The 19708-nt window shown below is 50.5% G+C and overlaps 1 protein-coding gene across 12 annotated transcripts in view; it reads left to right on the top strand.

Moving 5' to 3' along the window:
- Positions 1–920: 920 nt before the first annotated feature.
- SDSL (serine dehydratase like) overlaps positions 921–19708 on the top strand; it is a 37898-nt gene continuing 19110 nt past the window's right edge. For 5 of the 12 annotated variants that reach the window (XM_044389883.3, XM_044389884.3, XM_044389882.3 and 2 more), the window contains exons 1-10: positions 921–1125; positions 10377–10512; positions 11858–11985; positions 13007–13237; positions 13962–14033; positions 14388–14581; positions 14817–14856; positions 15550–15689; positions 16315–16403; positions 17101–17328. In XM_044389883.3, the coding sequence (XP_044245818.2) occupies positions 14408–14581; positions 14817–14856; positions 15550–15689; positions 16315–16403; positions 17101–17328 (671 nt within the window). In that variant the 5' untranslated portion in view covers positions 921–1125; positions 10377–10512; positions 11858–11985; ... (1 more) ...; positions 13962–14033; positions 14388–14407. Of the gene's footprint in view, positions 1126–9552; positions 9955–10376; positions 10513–11857; positions 11986–13006; positions 13238–13961; positions 14034–14387; positions 14582–14816; positions 14857–15549; positions 15690–16314; positions 16404–17100; positions 17329–19708 lie in introns of those variants that run through there. The other 7 variants (XM_057305700.1, XM_057305704.1, XM_057305699.1 and 4 more) reach the window with 7 other exon arrangements.

Genomic DNA, 19708 nt, shown 5'->3' with positions numbered 1-19708 from the left:
GAAGCTGGCTGCGCCTCTGCTGGCAGCCTCCTCCTGTCTCTCCCCCATTCAGCCCTCCCCTTCCCCATCCTCAGCTTCTTCACTGGCAAGTGCGAACAATACCAGCTTTCCGAGGACTGTTCCCAAGGGCTTGCAGTAGGATGGCGCCAGATAGTGCACCTCACGTCACTGGTTGTGCTTGGCACATAGTAGATACCCAGGAAACAAACCACGGGAGGAAGCGGGTTCTCTTATTATCCTCCTTTTACAGAAAGGGAGGCTGAGACCCAGCGAGTAAGAGAGATGAGCTGGCATTTGAACCCAGTCTGCCTGCTGCGATGTGATTGACCTTTCCCTGTCATCCTTTACGACTCTGTTGTCTTGAAGGGGCAGATGGCTTTGTGGGTATGACCCAGGAGGCTCAGGGTTCAAATCTGGACTCTGCCATATTTACCAGCTCGGTGGCCCTGGGCGGGTCAGCTTGCCTCTTGGAGCCTCCCTCTGCTCATCTGTAAAATGGGGATGAAAACAGAGCTTCCCTCCTCGGCTGAGATGACATAATAATGTATATGTGGGGGCCCGGAGCGGAGTGCAGGAAGTGTTAGCAGCCATCGTCATCGTCTTCATCATCACATGCACCTGAACTCACTCCCCGCCGGGTGCCAGGCCTCCTGTCCGCCCGCGGCTGTGTGCAGGGGTCTGTATGTCCACAGGGGTGGTGTGCCCAAACACGTCCGGCCGGATCTTTTTCCTGGTCCCCTCAACAAAGCTCTCTTGTCCGGCTGGCCAGGACGAGAATAGCAATGAGACAGAGGGCAGTGAGGGCACAAACAGCCCGCACAGCCGTCCCTCTCTGTGGGACAAGCTGACCCTCCACAGGCACTCCCAAGCCCCCTCCCCAGCGGCACGTCCCCGCGCATGCGTCGCGCATGCGCCGGAGATACACGATGGCAGGACTGTGAAGCCACATGGGCATCGTGAAGTTCCCATGTAGACACGGCTTCCCTGTGTGCATCTGAGCGCTTACAGTCAGCACTCACATTGCCCGAGCCCACGCCAGCGCCTGACCCTGCCAAGTGCTGCTGCGTGGGGTTTCACTGAACTCTCGAAGCCCGGTGAGTGGGCACCTGGAGTCCCATGTCACAGGTGAGCAGACAGGCTCAGGAATTCCGCGTTCTTTGCGGACACAGGGCTGATACGAGGGTGCAGGTGGAGGCCGGGGGGTGGGGGGCACCTGGCTCAGCTTGGTCACGTTCAGAGGACCCAGATGTAGGCTTTGGGTGCTATGTCCATGTGAGGTTATCCACGCAGCCAGGGGGACGACTGTCTCATACTGCTGGGCTCGGCTCCTCTCCCCAGCGGCAGCACTGTGACCGGGGGAGGGCAGGCAGCCGCAAGGGGTAGAACAAGACGATTCTGTCCTTCCGGAGACCTCTGTATATTGCCCCATTTGTTTCAACAAGAATGCATCCCTGATGTGATTCGAAAACCACCGCATTCAGAAAATCAATCACATAAGGACCGACAAGAAGGAAGAAGGCAAAATGTACATCCCTGTTGTTGACATCCTGTCTGAGCATATCCTTTCTTTAAAACAATCACTCTATTGAGATATAATTCGCATACCCTAGACTTCACCCATTTATGAAGTATCTGTTTTAGGACATTTTATCACCCCAAAGAAACCCCACACCTATTCCCAGTTGCTCCCCTTTTCCCCTCCCTGCAGCCCCCAGCAATCACCAGTGTGCTTTCTGTCTCTGGATTCTTCTGTTCCGGACATGTTCCGGACATTTTTTTCTTTTTTTAAGATTTTATTTATTTATTTGACAGAGATAGAGACAGCCAGCGAGAGAGGGAACACAAGCAGGGGGAGTGGGAGAGGAAGAAGCAGGCTCATAGCGGAGGAGCCTGATGCGGGGCTCGATCCCATAATGCCAGGATCACGCCCTGAGCTGAAGGCAGATGCTCAACGACTGCGCCACCCAGGTGCCGCTCCGGACATTTTCTATCAGTGGAACCATACGGCACGTGGCCTTTCGTGTTTGGCTTCTTTCTCTCGACACCGTGTTTTCAAGACACATTACACTGTAGTGTGTGCTTTGTTCCTTTTTGTGGCTGAGCAACATTCCGTTGTATAGATGTGCCACATTTCATTATCCGGTCAGCAGTGGATACACATTTGCTATCTGGGCATATCTTCATTTTTAAATATATATATGAAATATGGAGGGGCGCCTGGGTGGCTCAGTTGGTCGAGGGTCTGCCTTCGGCTCAGGTCATAATCTCAGGGGCCTGGGATCGAGCCCCGCATTGGGCTCCCTGCTCAGCAGGGAGTCTGCTTCTCCCTCTCCCTCTGCCTCCCACTTGTGCTCTTTCTCTCTTTCTCAAATAAATAAACAAAATCTTAAAAAAAAGAAATATGTACATGTGGGGATGCATGTGGATGGGAACCCAAGACTCTAGGAGGGCAGAGGGCTCACCCAAGAGGAGCGAATGCAGCAGAAGCTGAAAGAGTGGCCGTGCGATGGGGACGTTCTGACCAGGCAGCTGCAGGAGGGTCTTGGGCGAAGGCTGGCAGCCGTTATGGTGCAAATATCAGGGGGATCAGTTTGGGCCTGTGACTCCAGCATCCCAACGTGTGTCAGTTTTCATATAGCAAGTGAGTCACTTTTCTGACAGGCCCAAGTTCTAATCCAGCTTTTGTCATTGACTTGCTGGGTGACCTTGGATGAGTTACTTAACCTCTCTGTGCCTCAGTTTCTTTAACTGCTAGTAGTGTCCACCTCTTAGATTTGTTATGAGGATTTAAACCTAATTGGTGTAAAGTTATAAGGATAGTGCCCAGTGACTTGTGGGCATTTTAATAGGTGATGGTCATCTTTATTTTCTGGTGCTCAAGAGGGCATTTGAGTCCCTAGCTCTGGGTGATGGGCACAAGGACTTTTCTCTCCCATCTAGTCCTCCTCTAAAAGATCTTCAGAAGTAGGAGAGGAAAGTGAATGTCACCTTCTCCCATTTAGCAGATGGGCAAACGGAGGCCTGGGTCTTTCCAACACAGAAAGGTGAGGGCAGAGCCCACAGTCCCAGGAGGGGCAGCAGTCTGCCTGGGGGACCTTGGGCAAGTTGCCACCCTCCCGTCTGCCTGCTGGCTCTATTACATCACACCCTCCCCAGAAGTGTCCCCGAGGTTGGCCAGATCAGCGTGTCCTTGGCTGTGGGAGGTGGGGTTTCTGATTGTTTTTGCAGCTCTGAGAAGAACAGGCAGCTCTCATCTCTGTTTGCCCACTGTGGCTGGCACATCCAGCCCTGGAGTCTGCTGATTGGTTAAGGTCTCTGGCTCCTGAGTCCATTACACCTGGGTTGAAACTAATAGCCAGGTGTGACCTCAGAGGAGTCACTTAACTTCCCTTAACCTCGGTTTCTGGCCCCCAGAAATGGGGACCAATCAGCACAGTGCCAGGCACGGAATAAGGGCTCAAAGAATGGTAGCTGTTATTATGATTAATTTTGGTTTCGTTATTATAATCAAGGACCTTCCCAAACTTTCTGGTCCCCTTTCCCTGAGTTTTCCCTCCTCACTCATGTTTCCTCCCCGTCAGGTCTGGGTTGGTACCTCTTTGCGATTCTGCAGTCTGGCAGCCCCTGGAGTCTCTTCCCAGGGGCTTGTGAGCAGCCTTAGGACAGGTCTGTACTGACCCCTTCCTTCCCTGCTGGATTCCGCACTCTTGCCTCCATCCACTCAACATGCTATGGGGCACAGCACAGCACCACCTCCCCCCACAAAGGCTTATCTGGTCCCAAATGTCATGAGCGTCAAGGTTGAGAGACTTTGCCTAAGGGTAATATGGAATGAGACTAATACCTCCCTCATTCTATCTTCTCTACTTCTGTTAATATGACCAGGAGAAATTAATTAATCCCGAGCCGGCGACATGTGCTTTATCTAAAAAGCCTATTGTTCTATATCCAGCTGCTACTCAATTGACCTCCAGGGAAGTTAAAAGATTTTTTTTCTTGGTGAAATTAACCCAATCCGATCAGAGCTATCTTGTTTTGGACCTGATGCACTTGACCTCTGTGGCTTCCACTGTAGGACTTGGCATCCAGCCCTTTTCGTGTTCGTTCACCTGGCTTCAGTCCATCATTTGATTTGATTGAGACTTTGTAACCCCTTCTTGGGTCATTCGACAGCGCCGTCTGCAGTGATGCCTCCCCTTTTTGCGTCATCTGAAAACGTTGCAAACAGTCTCTTGGTGGGCCCTTATGGCTAAAACTGGCCACGGCCAAGGTCAGAGCCCCATGGCCACACTGGGCCTCCCCCTTGGGCTTATCATCACCTATCAGTCAACATGTGATAGGTGGAGTTGGCTAGGTCCAGAGGGCTTATTAGGGATTTTGTCCAAAGTTCATAGAAAAATCAAGATATTTGCAGCAGGATTAAATCTCAGACCACAAACTCCATGGAGACTTCTTTATTTCCCCCTAACTTGGCTGAATTTTTATTTCAAGCAGATAATTAATTGGAGGCAATGAGGGGTTTCCCTTTCTCACCAGGGATGGCAGGGACATTCAGGGGCCAAGTCAGTACGGGGTGGGTGCTGAATGGTTCCATTGTCCGCCCCCCACCCCAGCTTGCCTTGGAGCCCTTCCTCATTCCCAGCCACGTGGGTCCTTGTCTCATAGTCTGGGGCCCGTGGCAACCATTCGAGAGAATGGTTAGAAACTCGAGGTGGCTTCCCCCTGAGTTGTGCTGCTGCAATAAACTCTTTGTCTTAGTTTGCTGTAACTTCCATTCGCAGAGGCAAAAAAGCACTCCTGTTTGTAGGATGCCTGCCTTCTCCATTCCCCCAGCAGTGGAGCTCAGGACTAGACTCCTACCACTTTGCAGGACATATGTGAGCCAGTGATTAAAGCTTTGGTTGCTTGAAACTGTCCACTGTGGGAGTACTGACACCAGGAAAATCAGCAAATCCTACAAATCAGGACTCCTTTTTGCTCGCTTGCTTGCTTTCTCTCTGTCTCTCTTTTTCTCTCTGTCTCTCTCTCTTCCCCCGGGGGGGGGAAGTAAGGGGGAGGGAGCGATCATTAGTATTCTCAAAAGATTATTCCTCCCTCACACATGCCTCATGGCATGCATTTTCCCAGTCATGCAGACAAATAGCTGGTAAAAGGGGAAAAGTTAGGATGATGGTCCTGGGATAGCTCGTGTTCACTGCGCCTTCGTTATCTAATGGTTGTGACCAATGTCTTTTCCAGCTTTTTCTCTGTCCTCCGCTAGCTTCTCCACATCTTTGTCCAAGGGTTGGGCTTGTTTCTCTCTCTGCTGTAAAACACGGGATTTTTGTCAATGAAGTTCTATATTAATGAGAATAAAAACAGCCTCATTATTTGAGTCCTCGCTGAAGAGAAGCTTTCTGCAAAGAATTCGCTTGTTGGGGTTGTTGTTATTTCCCACTGCTTTCGCAGGTTTGGGCGTAGGGACTTAAAAGAACCCTCTTTTTATTTTAGAATAGTTTTAGATTTACAGAAAATGAACTCTAAAACTGTAGACAGTACGGGAACTTCCTGGATTCCTGGGTCCCAACTTCCCTTGTTATTAACAACAGTACCATTAATATGGTACATTTGTCACAATTATAGATCTAATATCGATACACTGTTATTCACTGAAGTCCATACTCTATGCAGACTCCCTTAGCTTTCCCCTAATGTCCTCCCTCTGCTCGAGTCCCAACCAGGATAGCACACTGCATTTTATTATTGTCTCCTTCTGTTCCTCTTGGCTGTGACTGTTCCCCAGACTTCCCTAGTTTTCCATGACCTTGACCATTTCGAATAGTACTGGTCGTGGATTTTGTTGTTGTTTTTTCCTCGTGAGTAGAATGGGTTATAGGATCTGGGGAGGAAGACCACGGAGGTCAGGTGCTCTTCTCAGCACGTCACACGAAGACCGTGTCAGCTACCAACACGACTCACCACTGTTGAGGTTGACCCTCACCTCCTGGTTCAAGTCGTGTTTATCAGGTGTCTTCAGTGTAAAGTTCCTCCTTTTCTTCCCAGGTGTGGTGTTTTTTAAAGTTGCGTCCGTCTGTACGCCCCATGGACCCAGGTGTGTTAATTTGGGGTCCTTACTGTCCCTGCTTTTAATTGTCTTTCTGTCTGCAGGTCACTCAAATCTGTCTGCTTGGGATGAGGGCATCATTACACAAAGCCGAAGGATCGGTTAACGCTCCCCGCTTCCCCGGTGACAATGACCTGGCTATGTTGGGGCCACACCATCTCCTAGACAGATTTTTCAGACCTGTGCTGTCCAAGCTCGCCACCACTGGCCACTTGCAGTATTTAAATTTAATAAAAATTAAGCAAAATTTACAAATTCAGTTCTTCAAATGCACCAACACGTTTCAAGGGGTCGGTAGCCACAGCTGATGAATGGCTAGCCTACTGCACGGCGCAGGTGATGGGACATTTCCATCCACGATTTTGTCATGGCCCCTGCCTCCTTACCCTTCTCCTCCTCATCCCCACTTCCCCAGACGCCCCGGGGACAACCAGTGTGATCAGCACGGTTCTCCACAAGCCTCAGGTATTACATAGACTGGTATTTTAAGCATTTTTGGTCGCTGTTCTTTGTTACAAAAAAAAAAAAGTCGTTACCCACCGTACGTATATATTTTTTTCCTTTTCTCACAATGCACTGTGAACATCTCTGTGGGCCAATAGATTTAGATCTAATTTATTCCTTGTGATGGCTGCATAAAATTGCATGCTGAGGCTATATTATGACTTAGTCAACCATTTCCCAATTCAAGGGCGTCCAAGCTTTCAGTCTTCTGCTTGTTTGTTTGTTTTTCTGAATAGGATTCTAAGAAACATTCTCCTACTCTTATCCCTACCCTCTGGCACTTTTTATTTTAGTGAATAAATCTCCTAAATTAAGATTTCTTAGTCAAAGGAATAGGTATTTACCCAGTTGTAATCAATATTGACAGATCTGTTTTCCAAAAGGCTGTAGCAATTTCTGATCCCACCAGCAACGTGGGAGGGTGCCTATTTTCCCTCATACTCACCAGCCCCGGTTGTTATTGCTTTTACGCATTTTAAAATTCTTTGCCAACTCAATAGTTTTTTGTTTTTTTGTTTTTTTTTGTTTTTGAAGGGCGTTTTATTGTTGTTCTGATTTAAATTTTCCTGTTGCCGCGTCTGTAACACTTCGTTGTATCTGCTTACTGACATGTTGACTCTAAGCCAGGAGGGCCAGGAATATCTATTTGTCTTCATCTCTCTTTTCCTGGGGGGTCTAGATTTTGGTTGTTTGGAGTCCTGTTTGCTGAATGCATACGTGAATGGCTTAATTCAGAAAGCCAGCTGGGAGGTGGACCTGGGTCTCCCGACATCCAGCACAACATAGCATCTTAGCTGAGGTCTCAGACTCTCGGAGCCTTGTCAAGATAAGTCATTCGAACCCAGAGAGGGTCTCAACCTAGGAGGCCACTGGCTTAATCACCAGCGACACTGCTTGCTTCACTGCCCCAGGCCCACTTCTTGAACGTGGTGAATGCATCTGGGTCTCCGTGGCCTGGAAAGTGTAGGATGCAGAGTCCAAATGTGATTCGGGAGGACTCCTCTCCTGTGTCTGAGGCTCCATCCCTCCTCCCCACGCTGGTCCCTCTCCCTGGGGACAACTGGAGGTGAGGATGGTGAAATGAAGCTTAATGAATAACCCAGGGGACTGGCCAGGGTGAGTGTTTGGCGGCCCTAGGTGCCAGGGACAGGGGCTGGCTGACGAACATAGCTCTGGGCTCTGGGACGGGATGGGTCAGTGACCTGGTCCACCTCTCCAGTCTTATCTGCTCTCTGATGCAGCCATCCTGGCGTCCCCACCTCATGCTCTGTCAAGACCGGGGCACCGGAGCCGGGCCCTCTGCTTCTGAGCGCTGGCTCTGCCACTGCTGTGTGACCTTGGGAAAGTGGCTTGGCCTTTCTGAGCTAAGTCTGATTCCACAATAGAGGCTTCGTTGCCACATACACCTCCCCAGGGTGTTGCAAGCATTCTGTGATACGATGATGTTGTGTTCCCAAACTGCGGATATTCGTTGCCACCTTTGCAATTTCTGCCATTTGCTGTGCAACCTCTTATAATAATACTAATACCAACGATAGCATCGAACACAGAAAGCACTTTCTGCTGTTCTAAATAGTTTGCATATATTAACTCACTTGATCCTCACATCAGCTCCACCAAAGAAAGTTGTGTTCTATCCACATCTTACAATTGAGGAAACAAGGCGCAGAGAGGTTAAAGGACTTACCCAAGTTTACACAGCCAGTGAGTGGCAGAGCTGTTTCTTGTGTTAAAACCTGGCCTTATGATCTGTGTTCTAACTATTAGACAGACTGACTCTTCGTGCCAGAAACTAGTACCACTGCTGTGGCTACTACTTAATATTTTTTTAAAAACCAAAAAAACAAAAACAGATTCCATTTGAAGCATCAATTCCCGCCTTAGCTTCTTCCTAAGCAATAATGTTATGAAATATGGATTGTATGATTATGGATTATGCAATATGAAATAATATTATGAAATTATGGATTTGGTATCAGGTACAGTTGACCCTTGAACAACACGGAAGTTAAGGGTGCAGCTCCCCTCATGAAGTTAAAAATTTGCGTATGACTTTTGACTCCCTCGAAACTTAATTCCTAAAAGCCTGTTGTTGACCAGAAATCTTACCAATAACAGAAAGTAGATTAACATGCATTTTGTGGGCTATATGTATTTTATACTGAATTCTTACAATAAAGTAAGCTAGAGAAAAGAAAATATTATCAAGAAAATTGTAAGAAAGAGAAAATACATTTACAGTCCCGTGCTGTAAAAAAATCCACATATAAATGGACCTGTATAGTTCAAATCCACGTTGTTCAAGAGCTGTCATGTTTCTTTTTTTTTTTTAAACATTTTATTTATTTATTTAACAGAGATAGCCAGTGAGAGAGGGAACACAAGCAGGGGGAGTGGGAGAGGAAGAAGCAGGCTCACAGTGGAGGAGCCTGATGTGGGGCTCGATCCCACAACGCCGGGATCACGCCCTGAGCCGAAGGCAGGTGCCCAACCGCTGTGCCACCCAGGCGCCCCAAGAGCTGTTATGTTTCTTGTCCAAGTCTGAGCTGTGTGCTAAGGCCCCACTCCTCCAGGAAGCCCTCCCTGATTCCACCCCAACCCAGCTGCCCTATGAGGACCCTCTGTTCTCTGTCTTCCTGGGAGTGGTAAAATTGTCACTGAATCGGATGGCTTCCTCTCCCCTCTAGTCCAGAGGCCACCTCAGGGTATGAACTGGGTTTTGCCACCTGTCTGTCCCCAAGGCCCAGTCCAGGACAGGACACCTGACAAGGATGAGTCCATGTTTAATGGGAGGATGGCTATGAAGCTGCTAGAGTCCTCATCAAGAATCATGGCCAAGCAGCTCGACTTGACCCCAAGCAGTCAGGAGTTAATCATCAACCCTGGGGAGGTCCCGCACAGTCCTAGAAGGGCAAAGACTATCTTGGCTGCCAGGTGCTTCCTGGAGCTCACCTCCCATTTTGTATATAGGGAAACTGAGGCTCAGAGATGGATGTGACTAGCTCAGTTTCACCCAGTGAGATGGTGACAATGTAAATCTGGTCATGTTATTCCTCTGCCTACAGCCTTCTATGGCTCCCTAGCATTCCTGGGCAAGGTCCAGACTCTGGAATGGCACAGACATCCCTGCGGACTCTGGTCCTTGCCCACATCTCCAGCCCCAGACCTGCTTTCCTCCAAGAAGCTTTCCCAGCCCCGTGGGGCCAGGCAAGGCTCTGGATGTCCACCACCCTGCCCCACCTCTGCCTGACCACATCCGAGAACACTGATTGCAGCTGCTCGGGACTTCATGAGAACAGGGGACATGCTGTACTGTTGGAGACTAAAGTCCCAGGGCTTGACACAGAGTAAGTGTTCAATAAATAGTTGTTGAACGAAGGAACGGTCAGAGGCATTCATTTGAGTAATAAATAATTGTTTGGCTTCCTTTGTTGGGTGTAAAATATCAGAAGTGAGGAGGTGCTTCAGAAAAAAATGATGTCTTCTCAAGTGGCAGGTAACAATTGTGTCTTTGTCCTTTGACCTAAGCTGACCCAGACAGTGGTCAGGGGTCAAGGCTTGGCACTCAGGGCAAGCCCTGGATTCGGAGTAGGAAGATTTGGTCATGTCTGTGTCACAGAAGAGGTGGTCCAGGGTGTCTCTCGGTGGCTGGGTGGCCTTGGCCAAGTGAGTCTCCCTCTCCGAGCCTGCACCTTCATCTGTCAAATGGGACCATGGACAGCGCACAGGGAGGCCGTGAAACTTGATCTTGTCCCCTTTCTTCCTCCAGAGGGAGCTGTCCCTTTAACGTGGGAGGAGGGGCCAAGGCCACAGGAAGTTGCGGGAAGCTGGGAAGAGCTGGTGCGGGCAGGCTGGTGGGCCGCAGGCTGGAGCCAAGCTGAGTCTGGGGACTGTTCGACAGGCAGGTAAGGGGCCTGGGGCCCAAATGGTGCCTCTGGGGCTTTGTGTGCATGTGTGAATGTGAGTGTAGGGTAGTCCGGAAGGTTCTGGGGGCAAGGTCCAGGTTGAGTGGACAGAAAGTGAGAAGATATGGGTGCGAAACCCTCCCAGGAACACTGATTTAACTCAGGGTGCTCTGTGGTCTAGTCCGCCTTGGAGGAGAAGGCTGGGTGCCACGGACTGATGGCTGGGGAGCAGGTCCCACTTGCCAGAGGGGTGGAACTGAGCGGTATTCCAGCTAAGGTTCCCAGCCCTGGCATCAGGGATTTGGCTGGGAGTGTTGCCAGGTGGCCTCTGGAAAAGCCTGAGGGAAAAGGCGGCAGAAACAGTCTTTACTTGGGCCCAATTCACAGAGGCAGTGGGTGAGGCCCAGTGAGGAAAGGTGACGTGGCCACGGTCATTGTTTTCTGGGACCTGAACCGAAGCCCCAGGCTTCCCACTGTATCGCTCCACAGCAGAGAGGGCCCAGGGCTCCCACCTCAGCCTCAGTGGTGGCCACATGCTGTGGGAGCCATGTGTCCCCAGCCCACGGTCTCACCTTGGCCCTAGACCTTAGTCTGGGAGGCCTGCACCCTTATGGGCATCTGGGCTTGATAAGGCTGTTCATTTGACAAGCCTGCTGTTCTCCTGTGGGCCGTTGGGGGAGCCTGGGGATGGAGCTGGGAGCATTTGGCTCCTAAGGACAACTGGCAATTAAGTATGAAATGCTCACACCTTTAACCATCACCACCACCACCACCACTCCCATCATTACCATCATCATCATCACCATCATCACCACCTAGTAGAGAAAGTATGGCACGGTGCTAAGAGCACAGATGCCAAAGTGCACTGCCTGAGTTTGAATCCTGGCCGTGCCATTTCCAGCTGTGTGACCTTGGACAGGTTACTTAACCTCTCTGGGCCTCAGTTTCATGGTCTATAAAATGGAGCTAATAAGCAAACCTATCTCCGGGTTGTCGTAATGTTATATGAGATGCCATATGAGGTTCTTAGCACGGTCCCTGGCTGGCAGTAGGTCCCGCAGAACTATTAGCTGTTATTTATGCCAGGTGTGGAGTTGATGCCTTCACTATGTGGCCTCACTGTGTCCGCACAGTGATTCCGTGATGCCCAGGCCCTTCTCCCACTTTGTTGTGTGGTTAGTTCATTCTCATTTTTCAGGTCTCAGTTTTAATGGCCATTTCCCGCAAAAGGCTTTTCCTGACCTCTGTATCCACAATAGGTGTCCTTGTTCTCTTTAAGGCTCCCTGTATGTGTGCTTTCTTTAGTAGTTTTCATCATTTTTGATTATTTTGTTTGTCTACACAGTTACTTGTCAAATGCTGATCTCCCCATCAGCTCCAAGAGGAGATGTCTGTCTTGCTCACCATGGCATCCCCAGTTCCTAGGTCAGGGCCTGCACCTCGCAGGTATCCTATAGACATGCGAGAGAAAGGGTAAGCATGCCACATGGTTAGAAGGCCCCAGAGGGATGATGCCTCTAGAGGACTCACCTGATGTCTGGCAGAGTAGAGCAGAAGGGAACGTGGCACAGAGAAGTTGAGACACTTGTTTGGGTCACAGCTAGGCATACAGAGCTGGTTGCTAACTTTGGTCTCTGACTGACCCCTAAGCCCAGAGCCGAGGTGAGGCCCAGGCTGAGGTATGCTGAGTTTGGGTGACCCACCAGTCCCTCTCCCTTAGTGCCATACCCAGTGCCCCGATGGAACTGGGTGGAGGTGGCTCAGACTCTGCCCAGCCTGGGGAATCCCAGGGCCATCCCAACAAGGGCCCTGGGGCCAAATCCAGAGACAGGAGACCTGGAACCCTCTGGTGGAGCGGGGGACAGGGGGGCATAGCTGTGACTAAGTAAGGGTGAGCAAGAAGCTTGGGCCCTGGAGGGTGGGGGAGGCTGCAGTGCTCCTCCTACTGGCCAGAAGTGGAACTGCAGGGCTTGGCTCAATGCTTTTCTGCCTGAAAGAAAAAAGAGGGGTTGCATTTGCTTCTTAAAAAAAACTCTCTCTGGGGCGCCTGAGTGGCACAGCAGTTAAGCGTCTGCCTTTGGCTCAGGGCGTGATCCTGGCGTTATGGGATCGAGCCCCACATCAGGCTCCTCCGCTATGAGCCTGCTTCTTCCTCTCCCACTCCTCCTGCTTGTGTTCCCTCTCTCGCTGGCTGTCTCTATCTCTGTCGAATAAATAAATAAAATCTTTAAAATAAAAACAAAAACCTCTCTATTTCTGCCCTCTTATTTCCTCCCTTTCTGTTTCTTGTGTTTTCCCACGGGTTCTTTTACTAACTGTGCCTTTGCTTAAAACCTCCCGATGGCTTCTCGCTGCAAGTAGAATTAGAGTAACATCCCAGCTCCTCACCTTGGGCTAGAAGGTTCACCAAGTCCCTGCCCACCTCTCCTTGCTCACCTCCTGCATCCAGTCCCTTCCCACACCGGCAACACCCCAAATTCATTTCTCCCTCAAGGTGCTTCCACCTGCTGTTCCGTCTGCAGGAATGCTTTTCCCTGGGCTCCCTGCTGTCTCTCATCTCGAACATTCCCCTTGGAGAACTTGCAGATGGAAAGAGAATTCAAAGCGCTCTCAGCCAACCCAATACTCACAGATCCGATTTGCATCCTGATTCAAACTGTTAGAAACCCCAAATCACTGACCACAAAACCAACCATTTATCCCATTTAATGAGACGACTGGAAAGGTGAGAAATTACCAGATATTTGATGATATTGAGAGATGATTATTAATATCTTTACATGTGATAATGGTATTGTGATGATGTTTTTTAAAAAATTAGCACCATTGAGATATGATTTCCATAAAATAAAATTGGCCCGGGGCACCTGGGTGGCTCAGTCGGTCAAGCATCTGATTCTTGATTTCGGCTCAGGTCATGATCTCAGTGTGGTGAGATCGAGGCTCCCTGCTTAAGAGTCTCTGTCTCTTCCTCTCCCTCAGCCCCTCCCCCTGCTCGCTGTCACTCTCTCTCTCAAAAAAAAATTAGTCCACTTTGAGTAAGAATTCAGTGAGTTTGCACAAATGTATACAGTTGTGAAACCATGTGACTATATTGTTTAAAAGAGTTCTTTGCTTTTAGAGATCTGTGCTGAAGTGTTTACAGGTGAAGTAGTATAAGGAGAAAATATAATAGAATAACGGAGGGAAAAAACCCCATAGTTCGGGGGGGGGTGCAGGCGTGGCTGGAACAAGGCCGGCAACGAGCACTTGCGTGAGCTGAGTGACGGGCTACTCCAGGCGTTCATCATACAATTCTTGATATTTTGCTGTGTTTAAATTCTCCATAATACAAGTTCTTAAAAAGTTTTTCTCTCTTGAGAGACCATTTCTGTCCGTTCTTGCTAAAACACTGCCTCCTGCCCCCGTCGCCCCTGTTTGAAATTGTGTGATTCTCTCTCCCCAACTAGAAAGTGAGCTCTGGCGAAGCAGGGGCTGCCTCTGACCTGTGCGCTCCAAAACCTGGAACCACCGGGCACATAGTAGGTGCTCAATAAAAGGCTTTTTTATTTTTGCATGCATGCATCAATGGAGAATGAATGAATGAATTCTCCCATGCCCATTCATTCATCACAATGTATTGGCCACCTTCTGTACCCCCAGCCTTGTGGGCAGCCACAGTTACAGAATGAAAGGGTCCCGTGTCCAAACCTTTTTGTCCAGATGGGGAAACTGAGGCTGGGGAGGAGCAGATACTTGCCTGGAGTCTCACAGCTTGGCAGCCAGATAAGGCTAAGGAGCCCAGCTGAGGCTCCTCTCCATCTACCCCTCCCGTGTCCTGGGGAATGGGACTCTTGCAAGAGCTGCTGGGCTATGGCCTCCGTGCTCTCCTGCAGGCCTCCCGGTGGTTGCTGGAATGGAGAGCTCTCTGACAGGCTATGCTAGGGCTGAGCCCTTCCACACCGTCACGCCTCTGCTGGAGAGCTGGGCGCTTTCCCAGGTGGCAGGCATGACGGTCTTCCTCAAGTGTGAGAATGTGCAGCCAGCCGGCTCCTTCAAGATCCGGGGCATTGGGCATTTCTGCCAGGAGGTGAGGTGTTGGCAGGTGGGGAGAAGTGAGATGGTTCGGGACAGAGGAGGAAGGGGATGGATGCCGGCTGCCTGGGGGTGAGGGCAGGAGGGGAGAAGTGGACTTGTACAGATGGGTGGGGCAGGATGAGGGGCGAGGCGTGTTGGGGTGGGCTGGGGAGGGACTAACTCCGTCCCACACAAGCTCTATGACATCTGGTTGGCTCAGTCCCCAACCCCCTTCCTTCTCTTCCCAGATGGCCAAGAAGGGATGCAGACACCTGGTGTGCTCCTCAGGTGACCCTCAGGGCTGGGTCCTCAGGACTGTGGGGGTGGGGGGTGGAAGAGCTGGTTGGAGCTGCAGTAGATATCCAGGGATCAGGTTCCTCTTAAAGGTCCAGCCCCATCGAGGTCATGGTCAGATGGCCACTTCATATGTTCTCTCCCAACCCTCTTCCCATAATTCAGGACTCAGGGTAGAAGTGACAAAAACCCAGTTCATTCAGGTTTAAACTACAGGCCCCAAGAACTGAAAATTCTTGGGATAAGGGGCTTTCAGGTACAGCTGGATCCAGGAGCTCTCCTTCCCTTGACTTGTCTTTTCTCTGTACTAGCTCTATTTTCACACAGACTTCCTAGCAGCAAGATGGCCATCAGGAGTTCTAGGCTTGCCTCCTATCACCCTATCAGCCTAGTAAAAAGGAAGCACCCCCTTCTTGATGGTTCTCCTCAACCCATAATTGGTCTTTTCCACCCAGCTTGGATCATGTACTCATCCCTGAACCAGTCGTGGGTTAGGGGCTTGAGTTCTCTGATTGAGTCCATCTAGATCACATATCCACCTCTGGGACCAGAAAGAGGACTCAAAGGTGGGGCGTATGAATGCCGGGAAGGAGTGACCCACAAAGGAAAATGGAGGGGGACGGAGGAAAGTGTATTAACTGGCTAAGACAACACTGCCCACTGCACGCCCTTCTATTGCTTCCACAGGGGGCAACGCAGGCATTGCTGCTGCTTATGCCGCGCGGAAGCTGGGTATCCCAGCCACCATCGTGCTCCCGGAGGGCACCTCCCCGCAGGTGGTGAGGAGGCTGCAGGGGGAGGGGGCTGAGGTTCAGCTGACCGGAAAGGTAAGGACCCCAGGAAGGAGAAGCCAGCTGGAGTGGGCTGTTCCCCTTCTACCCGCACCTCACCCCTAGGAGATGGGATCTCCCTGCTTTTTTCTTTCTCTTTCTGATGAACTGTGCCTGGAGCCCAGTCTTCTCTTAGGATGGCTGAGCTGAGGGGTGGGAGTGAGGCAGGATGTATATTCAGGCCTGGGACCTCCTGCCTCCACTTACCCTGAGAAGACTTCGCCTGCGTGAACCCAGGAGAAACAGGAGCTGATGGACCAGGAGTGTGTCCATCTTTTTATAGCCTCCCTAACACTTGGAATTATTCATTTAAAAATGTTTGCCATCTGATGAGACGAAAAGTAAAAAGAAAGATGATGGTGGCATCATTTCTGATGGTGAGACCACCGCAATAATGAAAGGTGCCCACCACCAGGGATATCGCTGTTTCATTTTGTTTATCCACCCGGAAGCCTCCGCCTTTGTCCCAGGAGGCTGCGGGGCCCACCCCAACTCTGGTCTCACCCTTGGGGTTCTCCCCAGCCTGCCAGACCCTGGGGCCATGCAGGAGACCTCAGGCTCTGCTCTGACCTCTAGAGCGGTCCGACTCCTGGGGCTCCTGAGGCCCTCGGTTTCTCTTTAGGTCTGGGACGAGGCCAGTCTGAAGGCGCAAGAGTTGGCCAAGAGGGATGGGTGGGTGAACGTCCCTCCATTTGACCACCCCCTTATCTGGTAAGTTTGCTGCCCTCCCCCGTGGAGCTCAGAGCCCAGACCCTCACTGAGTTGGGATCCTTCTATTGGACAGAAGGGGAAACTGAGGCCTAGAGAGGAGAACAGGCTTGGGAACCAGGCACATTGGGGTTCAGACCCTGCTTCTGTCACTTGTGAGTTGTGTGACTACAAAGTATCTCTCCTCCCCGTGCCTCAGTTTCTGCATGTGTACAATGGAAATGGCAGTAATCAATCCTATTTATTGAGTGTACTTTGGGATGCATTTAATCCATTGGCTCCTCCTCTGAGCCCTAGAGGTGGGTGTTTTATGTCCATTCCACAGGCACAGAGGGGTCAAGGAACTTGCCCGACATCACACAGCTAGTAAGTGGCCAAGACATCGGGTCCCAGGCCCAAAACTTAACTGATGCCATGTGATATGCTGGTCCCCTCTTAAGCACACACACTAATGCTGCCTCTTTCCAAGGCTGTGGAGGGGGTTAAATGGGATAATACGAGAACATGGCTGGGAGGTTGATGGAGGGGAAAGAATGAGTGAGTGAATAAATTGAATGGATGAAAGCTGAGTGAGCTAAGTGTTACAGGGTCTCTGCTGCCCTTGCTGTGGTTGGGAATTGGGGTGGAGATGAGGACAGTTGTGTATACATCAGTCTTTGGGAATGGGGGCCTTTCTCACCCTGCTTTCTCCTTCCCCCAGGGAAGGCCATGCCAGCCTGGTGCGAGAGCTGAAGGCAGCATTGGGGACCCCACCGGGGGCCCTGGTGCTGGCAGTAGGGGGCGGAGGTCTCCTGGCTGGGGTGTCGGCTGGCCTGGCAGAGGTGGGCTGGCAGCATGTGCCCATCATCGCTGTGGAGACCCAAGGGGCACACTGTTTCAATGCAGCCATCAAGGCGGGCAGGCTAGTCACGCTGCCAGACATCACTAGGTAGGTGTGGGCTGGGGGCATTTGTAGGGGGCTGGAGGGTGGGGGTGTTGCTGTCCTAGGGCCTCTCAGTCCCAACCACTGGATGTAGGGGGTACCCAAGAGGCTCAACTTCACCCTAGGACTTCAACCACAGTAATGTGGATCTCGAAAGGCAATGTCAGAAAAGTAGATGATTGATAGGATTCATTTAAGTTTTATTAATGAAACAGATTTCATTGGTCCGTATCATTACAAAAGCAGTTTAAGTGTGTTGCAGGTAAATTAGAAAATGTAGGCAAGCGATAAGCAACAGAAAACAAAGTGGCACCTTCCATTCCACCATCCAAAGATGAACAATAGGGTTACATTTTCCCAGGCTTTGTTTTTTCCCCTGTGCACACATAGATGCATACAAGTGAAATGTGCCTGGCACAGAATAGGTGCTCAACAGATGTTTGTGAAAAGAATGAATGAATTGATATCTATTTTTTAAAGTTTGGATCGTATCATTCCTAAATTCTATTTTTCTAGTTCATATTATATATCATGAACATAGTTTCATTTTCTTCTGCAATTATCATTAGAGAATGATACAAGAATGAACAAGGGCTTCTTGTTGCTTTATGTAACTGATTTTAATTCAACTGAGGAAAAGTTCTTATGAACCAACTAACTAACTAATAGAGAGTGGCCAGCCTCCAGACCTTGCCTCATCTTATATCCTTCATCAGCAGCAGCAGCACTAGGATCCCCACAGATGCTGTGTTCATTTCCTAGGGCTGCCATAGAGATGACCACGAACTAGGTGGCTTAAAAGAGCAGAAATGCATTCTGTCCTAGCCCTGGAAGCTACAGGTGTGACGTCAAGGTGCTGGCAGGGCCCCACCCCCTCTGAAGGCCCTAGGGCAGGAGCATCCTTCCTCGCCTCTTCCAGCTTCTGGTGGTGGTTGACAATCTTCAGTGTTCCTTGGCTTGTAGACACCTCATTCTGCCTCTGTCTTCATAAGACCTTTTCTCTGTGTGTCTGTCCTCCTCTAGGAAGGGCACTAGTCATTGACTTTAGGTTCCGGCTTCATCCAGCCTGACCTTATCTTAACCAATTCCAACTGCAAAGACCCTATTTCCAAATCAGGGCACATTCTGAGGTTCTGTATGGTTGTGAATGTGGGGGGAGACACTACTCAACCCTCTACAGATATCAGCGCTGCCCATATTTTATTAAACACCCATTAGGTGCTGGAACTTAGGATATCGTGGTGTATGACAGAAAGGTGGCTAAAATCAGGACAGGCTGTTAAGTCATCTTTATTAAGCACCTATTGTGTACAAGGTTCTGGCTGGCCAGTTAGAGAAACAGTCCTTGCTTCAAGGAGAATTCTATCTGGACACAGGAATCTTTTTAATGTCTTTCTGGTACCATCTCTACTGCTTTCTGATGCCACCCTCCCTCCAGCGTCTCTGCACCACCTTTCCCAGAAAATTACTTGTGCCTCTAACTTCTGAACCTTTCCTGTCCCTTCCCCCCTGAAATACCAGTCCCTCTGACATGGACGAATCCTCCAAGGCTCAGCTGGGCAGTTGCCTCCCGTCTCTAAAGACCCCGAAGACACTCTGTGTCACTCTTCAGCTGTGAAGGAGCTCGTGGATGGGCTGGTCTGGGCCCCTAGTTGGGAACGAGGGCCCTGAGGACGGGGACTGGCTATTCAGCTCTTAAGTCCCTAGCACCTTCCAGAGCCTGGCGCGGCGGAGCACTAAGTAAAGTCCATGGACCTGCCGTTTTTGTAAATGACACCGCTATCCATCTGGGTGCTCTGACCGGACCCACCCGGCAGTCACCTTGCTGAGTTCTGTCCACTCTCCCTCTGGACTCCAGCCCCTGTCCTGCCCTTGTCCCCACCCCAGGGCATTAGTGCTCCCCCGGATGGCTGTCACAGTCCTCCTCCATCCCCGGGCCATCGTGTTTATCCATCCCTCAGTGGCTGGACGTTTGGGCTGTTTGTGTTTTGGGCTATGACGAGTCGAGCCGCTACAAACACTTGTATGGGCATCTGCGTGTGGATGAATGTGTCTCTGGGCTGCGTCCCTACGAGTGGCACTGCTGAGCGTCCTTGCTGTGTTGAGTCCTTTGTCTACCGCCAGGGCAGTGCGTCCTTCCTCTGCCACCAACCTACGGGATTCTTTACCCCCCGCTTACACCCGTCGATGCCTTCCCCCGGCTCTCGGGCCCAGATCCAGACTTCTCTCAGACCCACTGGCCGGTCTACCAGCCCCTTGGATGGGTCACGCTCTTTCCTACCACCAACCTCTGTGCATGCTCTTTCCTCTGCCTGCAACGTTCTCCCCACTCCCCTTCCCTCCTTTCAGCTGGGATCTCTCACCCCAGAGAGACTGGCCCCACAAC

Source organism: Ursus arctos, unplaced genomic scaffold (assembly GCF_023065955.2).
Source record: "Ursus arctos isolate Adak ecotype North America unplaced genomic scaffold, UrsArc2.0 scaffold_34, whole genome shotgun sequence".
Lineage (NCBI taxonomy): Eukaryota > Metazoa > Chordata > Mammalia > Carnivora > Ursidae > Ursus > Ursus arctos.
The sequence above is the reverse complement of the archived record's forward strand: the minus strand, read 5'-3'. Positions and strand labels throughout refer to the sequence as shown.